This window comes from Nuphar pumila, chromosome 6 (genome assembly GCF_984573655.1).
Source record: "Nuphar pumila chromosome 6, dmNupPumi1.hap1.1, whole genome shotgun sequence".
NCBI classification, from domain to species: domain Eukaryota; kingdom Viridiplantae; phylum Streptophyta; class Magnoliopsida; order Nymphaeales; family Nymphaeaceae; genus Nuphar; species Nuphar pumila.
This window is the reverse complement of record NC_143254.1, coordinates 127,670,289-127,682,130: the sequence shown is the minus strand read 5'-3', so window position 1 is coordinate 127,682,130 and position 11,842 is coordinate 127,670,289. Positions and strand designations below refer to the sequence as shown.

Genomic DNA, 11,842 nt, shown 5'->3' with positions numbered 1-11,842 from the left:
TGGACCTTAAATTTTTGTTTTGAACTTGTACTTCGATTTGGGTTTGGGTTTGGGTTTGGGTTTGAGTTTGAGTTTAGATTTAGTTCAGTTTGTTTTGGTCTTGACTTAGTCACGCTTGGACTTTGACCATTATTTTTTAAACTTGAGATGGTTTTATCCTTAAGTCTTTGACCAACCATTTTCTTTATGAACTGTTTTAGGGCCTTAACCTGGTCATGGTGCACCATTTAAGTTGCCTTTGACCATGACATGAAGTTGCCCAACATTTATGCATGTCCCATTAAATGTTTCAACATCTCCTAGCCACCCTCTTTATTCCAGACCAAATGACCTTTGATCGTGCCCCTTAGACTAGACTATTTTGGACCTCATAGGGTCATTCTCGACCCTTTGTATGCCCTTTTCAACCTTGGAGTTAGACCAGTCTATAACTCTTCTTCTATTGGTCGTTTGAACCTAATTTATGACCTTTGTAGGCCTTTATTGCTAGCAGTTTAACCCTCTGTAAGTGGATGTTGACATTGGTACCCCAACATGCCTCTCATTTCTATAATCACCCAGAGTTATCTCCTCTCTGGCATGAGCTCTTTAGTGTACTCCCTCTTCTTCTCTCTTGTTATCATTTTAATGAGCCTAGTCTCTCTTTATAGTGCTTTTTCTCTCTCCTTTTTTTAGGAAATTTAGGCATTGACTTAGTCAAGTTATGCTTATCTTGAGCCTAAGGTCTATTTAATCAAGTCAAGGGGTCATTCAAGGTGGTTTGTGTCAAATTACTTAGTCTCACCCAGTATAGGGCGTGAACTGACATTCACGAGTAGGCAAAACCTCGATTGTATCTTGAGAGCGAAGTTGCACAAATACTCCTTTCTCAAGGACCAAGTCCTAAGTAGAGCAACTATCGTTTTTAAGATTATGCGTCTAACGTATGCCTCCAAACATACCTGATTTGAACTCAGTTGCCATAACTAATGAGATAGTTTACCAATAATTTATTGTGATAGTTTGCAATATGCTGACGACATCAAAGGTTAAAAGTGAATGACATAATGTACACTCTTAAATTTATATTTAGTTTATCTAACTAGATACTTGTTTATATAAATAGTATGAGAGATGGTTGCATGCTAGTTTATCTAATAAAATAATTGAGAATATATTGATATGTTCTCCAGATTTTAAAGTTAATATTATATACATAAAAAAATAGTGTTTTTCATGGTTAATAGTTAAAAATAACTTGATGCATGATCTTTTATTTTAACCCTACAATGGATCCAAATTTTATTGTTTGAAACTTATCTTTGATCCAGATTCATATCTATATCCACTTTAGGGTTTTTGACCTTCTTGAAATTAGAGTTATTTTTTTTTGCCATTAATAACGATGAGAGTTAATCTTTAAAAGTGGTGTATTCACTTGAATTCATTATTATTTTTTCTTGTTTTTGGATCCTATCTTGGATCTAGATCCTATCTTGGATCGAGATCCCATATTGGAACTGGATTCATTTTTTTTATCAATTTAAGATTATAATCCATCTAGCCTTTATTTGCAATGAGGCATATAAAAGATGCATTGTATTAATGACCTTCACCAAATCTTGGATTTGGTCCATTTATCTATTGTCATACTTCTTATGGTTTTTGGATATGGAACCATACTTTTTGTTCTAGTATATTATATCCAATTGTGCTTGATATCTTTAAAGTGTTATACGTCTATGAGTAGTATACTTGTTTAAAATGGATTGGACTCTATCATAACCCAAGTTGATTCTTATCTACGATTGTTGTCGTTGGATTCAATTTGGATCCATAATATTGAAAATTGGATATTATTACAATCTTAAAATTAAATTTGTATTTTGGGTCAAATATGCATATTTTGATTACTATGCACAATTTAACTTAGTCGATGTGATAATTGTTTATCTTATGTGTTGAACAACACTTTATGTTTGGATTAAACTAGTAATGCAATCTCCATTGAGTAAGGATTATCGATCCATATCAAATTTAGAAAATTTTTATTTGAAATATATTAATGCATCATGTTTTATTGATGGTCATTGATAAAGGCTTCATTTTTGAAATATTAAATCTAGATAGACCTCTTGCATGAGAATATATGGACTCATGAAACCTTAGGATAAATTCCTAAATAAAAATATGATATTGGTATGAAGCCCTAAGTTTATAGATTTAAGTCATGATGGTTTTTGACATAATGATATTATCCATTATGTGGGACTATAAATCTTGATGAACTTACTAAATAATTGAGATTGACATCAATTTTCTCTCTTTTATAAGTGTTTTCTTTGCATCTTGCAAGAAGTCCAAGTCTAAATAACGTTTATAAATAAATAAATATGAACAATGCACAACCCAAGATTCAAACCTAGTCAGAAGAATTAGTTATTAACAAAAGTTCATCAAAAGAAAATAAAAATTTGTTGTTACAGCAAATCAGGTCTCCTCATGTGAGTAAGTCTATTAATTCCAACATACCTGATGACAATAGTGGTTCGAATAAAAGGTGATACATAGGTTCTATGATGCAGTTTTGTATGTGTGATACATACAAAATAGTGAGGTAGCCAAGTAGTGTAGAAAAGAAACTATCTCAGAGCCAATTTATATAAGAAAAGAGAAGTGTTGAACTTAATTTCACTTCCAAGTTATTTCTTATCCTCTAAGATGTGCAACATGTACTAATTATAATTTATCAACCTTTCTATTAATTATAATTTTTGTTTAATCTGACAGTTATACATTGTCAAAGAACTATGTGTTTGGAGGCAAGTGATTATTTACTAACAATTAATCAATTTGGATCTAGACACTGGTGACTTGATTAACTTTGCCCGGATCGTTCAAGTACTATGTCAAAAACCAATACAACTCGCCCATGTACAAAACTCGGCCGAGTCATGGGTTAACTCGATCGAGTCATGACCGCGTCAACCGAGTTTTAACATGACTCAACCGAGTTTGCCCATGACTCAGCTGAGTCATGCCTATATATACATATATGATATATTATATATATAATTACATATATTATATGAAATATAATATAAATATTATGTATAATTATATATTGCATATAAAAATATAGTTATACATGCATTAATAATATTATACATTAAAATATTATAAAAAATATATCATATAACGTATATTATATATAATATATTGATAACATACTATAAAATATACATGATATATATTTATATATTTTATATAAAATATAATCTTAACATAACCCGACAGAGTCACCGAGTTGACCCAGCCGAGTCACGAGTCATTCAAGGACGAGCGGAGTGATGAGTCACTGCGTTTCAAAACCATGGGCTAAACTCGCCTTGACCTCATTGTATTTAATCACACTACAACAAAATATATAGATCTATAGAGGCAGTCAAAACTGCCGCTATAAAGTCTAATAACTGCCACTACATCAAACATCAACACAACGGTGACTACCATTGTTGGTCTTGTCGCCCATGCACATGCACACACACATGCCTAAGTGCAAAATATGTTGAATATGATTACTATGACAAGGAACACTAACCACCCTAAATACCAAATATGTTGAATGTGATTCCTATGACAAGAAACACATATCAAGTTATGACATCCTTCTAACTTAAATGCCTTAGGTTGGCCCACCTGGTCAGATGTTAGAGCCATTGTTGACAATGCTCATGAGCTAGTCTGTTGAGATCATGGATAACTTGAGCTTGGGTAATTCAATTCAATTGGTTGAAATAATATGAGCTCAACTTGAGCTTAGTTATTGAGTTGACTGAAATCAATCATAACTAAATTTGTTGTCGCAAACTAAAGAAAAAGAATCATATAAGTTGCTTAGTCATGGTTGGGAGTTATTGTGCCTTTTTTTGTATAAAAAAATATCTAATTACTCTCAATTCTCAACTCTTTATATATATATATATATATATATATATATATATATATATATATATATATATATATATATATATATATATATAAGAGTTTTTTGTTGGACAAGGGTGAAACTGTGAATCCTTTGAAGGGAACAATTATAACAATAATTGGATTAAGGTTATTTTCATGCATTGATAAAACATGGTTTTGAAAATGAGAGGTACTGCCAACTCTATGATTGGTTTGGGAGCTCTCCTCAGTTTCCAAGTAGTTTTGGCAATAGAAAGAATTGGTGTTTGATCCCAAACAAGTATGACCTTTTGGAATTAAAAAAAAGGTAAATTTTTTTGCTTTATTTTGAGTTTTTGTTTTGATCTTCATAAACCATTCATCTCTGTCCAATATTACATCTTCAAACTTAATTATGCCTAACTCAGAGTAGTTAGAACACAACACTTTTGTTAGAGCAATGGATATGATCCACTCCACACGATCCAATCCTCAAGTCCATGATGGAAATACTCCAACTACCAAGAATAATCCAACACATAAATGTAGCAAGGATAAAAGAATTCATAAGGCCAAAGATGAGTCAAAGAAGCAACTTACCAAACTTCACAAGAGCCAACGTCTTAAACTCTAACTAATAAGGATATCAAAAATAGATGTACCAAAATTAGTTGTTATCATGAAAGATCCTCTGGATCTCCTAAAATCTTGTAATTGCTTCTTATAGTGATTTTCTCACATGTTAAGAGTTGAGTGTATGAGATCTGAATCTCATGGACATAGGTTATTTTTCACTAAATCACATTAGCCACTAAGTGTTAATTCTTTTAATTCTTATATTTTCATTTATCGTGAGGTTCTCTTGTGTTTTATGGTATCAGAGCCTTGATATGACCACCCATCTTCTTGGTACTTCTCATCATCATTGCTGGTCTTGTATTTGAATCAATGACAACCTTGTCATCAGCATTTCAAATAAGTCTGATTTCTCCTTCTATATTGCCAGCTTTGGCTAGTTTACAATATTTTTTGAACATCAAATTGACAGCTAACAACTACTTTTTTTGGGAGTCTCAATTCACTTCCTTAATGCTATGATATGTTTAGGCAAACGTATTTTGTTCAGTGATAGTAAAACTCATATTGTCAACCCTGATTATTTGATTTGGCTAAGACATGATCATCTTCTGCTCAGTTGGATCATATCTTCTCTATCTGAATCCATTCATGCCCAGATTGTTGGGCTCAAATCCTCGTATGAGGCTTAGAGTGCACTTAAGAATACCTATGTTGCAAAATCTTGATCTAAGATACTGTAATTAAAAAATCAATTGCATAACTCGAAGAAAGGTATGAAAACCATAGATGAGTATTTTCAAAAAGCTAGATTGTTGTCTCATCAATTGGATATGGTCTCATGCCCAGGGAATGATGAAGATATGATTTTTGCATTTATTAAGAGAGATTCCACAAGAGTATAGAACTTTCAAAACATTTTCTCCACTTACTGAATCAATCACTTTAGAAGATCTTCACAGCCTTCTACTGATCGAAGAAGCTCAGATTATCGACACTAGTCATGAAGGATCTTTCACAAACCCAACTACCAATTATGTCCAACATTAAATCAGTTTTAATCAATCAAAACCTTACCAAAACAACAAAGGTGGATGATATCATAATAACAGAGGAAGAGGTCAATTTAGAGGAACAAATTCTGGACATGGAGAGAGAAATGAGTCAAGTCATGTGATATGTTAGTACTATGAAAAACCAAGACATATGGCCAAATGTTGTTTCCAAATTACACATAACTTTTCGAAGAACTCAAGTGAATCCCATGAAATCACTCCTCAAGCATATAAGACCACAACTAATGTTATGGAAGAAGGCAACTGGTGTCCCGATTCGGGAACATCTCACCACCTTGCTCATGATCTAAATTCTCTCTCATTACATACCTTGTATGAAGGCAAAGATATTGTTTAAGATAGGTGGCTGAACAGGTTTGAACATTCATAATATTGGAACTTCTTATTTTTTCATTAATGGTTCAAAATTTGATCTTAGAAATATTTTACACGTTCCATATATCTCTCAAAATTTGCTTTCAGTAAATAAATTTGCTCACAATAATAATGTTATATTTGAGTTTCACCTTGAATATTGTTGTGTTAAGGATCTTCCTTTAGGGACAGAGATCATTCAAAGGCGGTTCAATGAGGACTTTATCAAATAAAGCTTCCTATAAGTGATATGAATAAAGAAGTGCAGAAAAGAGCATTGGTAGGCAAACAAGCAACTCTAGATTAGTGGCAACAATGATTAGGGCACTCAGCTATGCATGTGATGAAGTGGTGAATAATTTTGGTCTTCTCTACTATTATCATAGTTTAAATAAAGTTTGTGATGCTTCTCAACAAGGGAAGAGTCATGCTCTTCCATTTTTAACTTATAAATTCTCTGAACCTTTAGAACTCATTTATTTATATGTTTGGGGTCTTGCTCTAGTTATTAGTTTGGACTAGTATTGATTTTACATTCATTTTGTTGATGCCTTTTCAAGGTTTACATGGATATATATGATTGCTTGCAAGTCAGAAATGGCCTCTGTCTTTTGCAATTTTAAAGTCAAAGTTGAAACTCTTTTTTAAAAGAAAATCAAATCATTACATATTGATGGTGGCAGGGAGTACAAAGGGCTGGAACCATATTTATGTGAATGTGCTATCACTCACAAGGTGTTTTATTCACGCACACACCAACAAAATGGTGTTGTAAACAGAAAGCATCGACACATAGTGGACACAGAGCTAAGTCTTATGAGTTAAGTAGACGTCTCCACCAAATAATGAACATTTGTCTTTAACACAACAATCTATTTAATAAACCAGTTACCTTCCCCTCTGACCCAAAGTCGGTGTCCCTTTGAAATTCTATTCAAACAATCTCCATATTATAATTTTTTTTAAAAATTTGGCATCACCTATTACCTATGCCTTCAACCATACCATTCAACCAAAATAGATTATAAAACCAAAAAATATGTCTTTTTGGATATAGCAATTCCCACCAAGGATATCAATGCCTTAATCCCAATACTGGCAAAATCATTATCTCCAAGAATGTCATATTTGATAAAAAATGCTTTCTATTACAAGACTATCCTATGTTATTTCCTACAAATTCGTCCATCCAGTTACCGGTCCCCACAAGCCTCTTTCCTACTTTATACCCTATACCTAATCTCGAACCAATCATATGCAGTACACCAAGCCCACCAAACCAACCTAATTTACCTCAACCAAAATCATCAACCCAACCCACCTTAATTAACCAATGATACAGTTAATGATACTGGACCTATTACAATCCCTTACTCGAGCCCAATACCTAAAGTCGATAACCATCCTATTGTTTTAGATCTCATACATGAACTTGATCTGATTCTGCCTCCTTTGTGAACCCACTTGATGTTCACTCGATCGTAAGACGAGACCCAGATTCTCAAAGTGTACTTGTCTACCTCATATTCTCTTCGCATTGCTTTGTTAGCCCACACCTCTCAAGACAAAGAACCTGGAACATTTAGGCAAGCAAATAAATTTTTTTGTTGGTGTACTGTTATGAAGAATATGATTAAGAAGAGGGTATTGACTACTTTGAAACATTCAGTCCCATAGTCAAGTCCACAATTATTTGTATAGTGATGGCTTTAGTTGTCCCCTATCAATAGACTATCAAGCAACTTGATGTTCAAAATGCATTTCTTCATGGGAATCTCAATGAAGTTGTTTTTATGAAACAACCACCAAGATTTCAAGATTCTAGGTTTCCACGTCATGTTTGACATCTTAAGAAGGCCTTATACCGGCTAAAACAGACACCTCAAGCTTGGTATCTGCGACCCAGTAATACTTTGCTCACACTGGGATTCCATAATTCTCTCACGGATACTTCTTTATTTATATTAAAAACCAAATCATTCAAAAAAATTCTTTTGGTTTATGTTGATGATATTTTGGTAATGAAAACTCACTTATCTCTCAATTGAGTAAGTCCTTTGCCGTTAAGGATCTTGGCAATATTCATTTCTTTTTGGGCATCAAGGCAATACTCACTAAGCAGGGCTTGATGTTATCCCAACACAAATACATTGTGGTCCTTCTCACTAGAGCTGACATGGCTGGCGCCCAACCCTGCTCCACTATGTTATCTACTTCAGTTGCTCTCACTACTGGATTTGCACCTGCCTTTCATGACCCAACTACCAAGAATATTAAGCACACAAATTTAGCAATGGATATGATTCACTCCACATGATCCTATCCACAAGTCCATGATGGAAATACTCCAACTACCAAGAATAATCAAGCACACAAATTTAGCAAGGATAAAGGAATTGATAAGGCCAAAGATGAGTCAAATAAGCAGCTTACCAAACTTATCATATCTCCACAAGAGTCAACGTCTGAAACTCTATCCGATCAGGATATCAAAAACAGATGTACCAAAATTACTTGTTATCACGAGAGATCCTCTGGATCTCCTAAAATTGTTTATATGCTTCTTATAGTGATTTCCTCACACACGTTGAGAGTTGAGTGTGTGAGATCTGAATCTCGTGGTGATTTTTTTACTGAACCACGCTAACCACTAAGTGTTATTTCTTTTATCACTCATCTTTTCATTTACAGTGAGGTTCTCTCATCTTTCAACTTTAAGTTCCAAGCTTCCCTACCATCAAACTTGAAAAGAAAAATGAAATCAAACCAGAGAAAAGAACCAAAATGAGTAATCAATAACAAGAGAATATTAAGCACCCATATCGAGCCCAATCTACAATTAGAAATGTATGAAATGAACAATCTTCTACAAACAAGAAAAAAACTGAAACACAAGTTTTTTTTCATCATACACCAAAGTCAATCATAGGCTCCTATATTTAAAAAACAAAATAGAAATATGAAATCCGCTAATCACAACAAAGCCAAAATGAATTTTGGGCTAAAAAAGATTCACTTAAAACCTTAACTTGATGCATCATTTCAAAAGCCCTAAATTTACCTCTACAGTATGTATTTACGCAAGAATCCAAAGAGAATGTTGTGTTATTAATTCAGGAAAGAAGCATAAACCTAAAAAACACGATTTGGTAATGGTAATGCATTTCATAGCACGAAAAAAAATAAAAAACCAAAAAAAAATATCGGCATACATTTGGTTTTCTGGTCTTCAAAAAATCGTTGGTCAGAGTTGTTTGCTCAAACCTTCTCTGCAAAATCTAGGTATTTTTTTTTGTAGTGTTCATGAAACTCACCCTTGAGATCGATGAGTAGAAAACAAAGCAGGGACCTGGTGTTCAAATCCCACTGTTTGAATTCCAAGAAAAGAAAGAGGCCGTTTTTTATGCAGCGCCATTGCCAGCGTTGACAGCCACCCATCTCAACATTTCTCGAGATGGAGACCACACCCATCTAAAGAAATGCCAAGATGGGTGGCTGTCAGTGGCGCTGCATCGTGCAGAGCTGCTGCATATAACGTCAACAAACAAAAAAGAGAAAAAAAGGAAAGAAAAGTGAAGAATAGAAAAGTGGTGTCAGTGAAGAACCATAAAAATTTTAAATTCCGTTAACTGCAGATAATTTCAAGATAATATAAAAAATGAAGATATATTCTCCACTACCAAGACATAGAATTCTCTCTCCAAATATTTTATTACCATCAAGGACCTTCCTTACACAAAAGTTTACCTGCTTTCCAGAAAGACTGCTCTGCTTCCCTCCTTTCACACTGTCATATTTGTCCAAAGGCTCTTATATGGTTGACACATAAACAACTCGAGAACTGAAACCTGATCGATTGAATCTTTCCTTAAACGGCCAGCCCCTGAACTTTTGTACGGATCCCATCATTTGACATACGATGGGTTCCGTCCTACATTCAATCCTAGCCATCCAACCAATGGCTAGGATTGGTCCTACATTCACCAGGATGTGGAATGATCCTAGCCGTCCAGATACATAGGTTGGACGGCTAGGATTGACATAGGATACTTTGTATCCAATGTCAAATGATGGGATCCTTTTTTCCTGAAGTTTGTATTAAATAAATGACTGCTTGCATTCAAGCACAGGCATCCTAGCGTTTGTCTATAAAGGCCTCCTTTCTTCCCAGTTTCACCATCATATTGCTCCTAGAAGAAACCATTTTGGACTACTATCAACACTATATCGCCCTAGGTGAGACCCCTTGTTCTTATTTCTTGAAAGAAAGGAGAGACCCCTTATTCAAAAACCTTTCTCATAGCTCATATTAGCCTTAACAATGTCAAGGTTGCTTGAGCCCCTCACCTTAGGAAGAGTAGTAGGAGATGTTCTTGATATTTTCACACCAAGCGTAACCATGAAAGTCACCTACAACTCCAGCAAGCTGGTATGCAATGGACACGAGTACACGCCTTCTTCGTTAACTAAAAGGCCTAGAGTTGAAGTTGGTGGTGAAGATATGAGAGATTCCTTCACATTGGTGAGTGTTGCAGTGCTCCACACAACAGATCACCATCTTTAACTTGCTATGCTATTTATTGTTTTTTTTTGCTCTTATTCTCTTTTATTACGTATATCTTTTGTGTTTCATGAAGATCATGATCGATCCGGATTCGCCGACCCCCAGCGATCCGCAGTTAAGTGAACATCTTCACTGGTAAGTAGCAGAAACCATTAACTAGTCTTCAAAATGGTGAGCTATCTAGCTCTTGATCAGAAAGCTTATCAAGATAAATTTGGTTTGAACACCTCACCTGCACGGCACAAGCTTAGCTTTAAGGAATTGAGATCAGGTGCAATGTGATTGCACACTTCAAGTGTGCTGCTAGGAACTTTGTCAGACACTTCATTTTGTATTCATTATTCCATCTAAGCATGCATGGTGTGATTGCAGGATTGTCACCAACATTCCTGGCACAACTGATGCTTCTTTTGGTAATTTTTTTGTCCTTTGTTTTATGGGATTTGCTTAAAAATGAGTAGCATGTCATGATAATTCCGGTTTACTGATTATTGGTGATGATGATGTATATTAGGCACTGAACTGGTGAGCTATGAGATCCCAAAGCCAAATATAGGCATCCATAGGTACGTCTTTGTGTTGTTCAAACAGAAGGAGAGACGATCCATCAGCCCACCATCATCACGAGATCGCTTCAACACTCGATGGTTTGCAGAGGTGAACAGTTTGGGCCTTCCTGTTGCTGCTGTTTACTTCAATGCACGGAGGGAAACAGCTGCCAGAAGACGCTAAGGAACCAAAGAAGAGAGAGAAAGAATATCATCCAATAATGAAAAAAAAAAAAAAACTAGTTGAAGTTTTACTTTAATATAAGTGGATTTTTAAGGGTTAGGGTTAGGTGGGGTGAACAATGGCAGAAGGACAGTAGAATGGACATTTAGTACTCTTTTTGTGTCTCTTAGTTTTTTTTTAATGTACTACTCCACGCACCACGTGCTCATACATGGTTCAAGAGCTTGCACAATTGAAAGTGAAACAACAGTCTCGTGGGCATGGTTGATAAAACCCTTGAGGTTCCCCTGGCCTATATATCCAGGTGTGATCAAGCTTTCACTTTGAGGCAAGGGACGGTATCTGCAGGTTTCGAACTCGTGATGTCCTGTCAACTTGATAACGTTAACAAGTTGCCTTTACCAACTGAGCAAAGTCCCTCTGAGCAACTCATAATAGTTTTTTTGTTTTTTTTGATAGGCAAGCTGGGGTTAGGCAGACCCCCTACCAGTTATATATAGAAACCATTGAGATTCGAACTTGCAACGTCCCAACACAAGGTGACGTACACTAACCGCTCTTACCAGACAAGTGGAGCCCCCAAGCTAGAAACCCATAATAGTTACGTGATTTG

At 35.0% G+C, this 11,842-nt stretch overlaps 1 protein-coding gene across 1 annotated transcript; it reads left to right on the top strand.

Annotated features, from left to right (window-relative positions):
- The first annotated feature begins 10,254 nt into the window (after positions 1 to 10,254).
- Positions 10,255 to 11,229, top strand: LOC149836138 (CEN-like protein 2). The gene is made up of 4 exons (XM_090010801.1): positions 10,255 to 10,455; positions 10,571 to 10,632; positions 10,870 to 10,910; positions 11,012 to 11,229. The coding sequence occupies exons 1-4, from the start codon at positions 10,255 to 10,257 to the stop codon at positions 11,227 to 11,229; spliced, it is 522 nt and encodes a 173-aa protein (XP_089866927.1).
- The last annotated feature ends 613 nt before the right edge of the window (positions 11,230 to 11,842 follow it).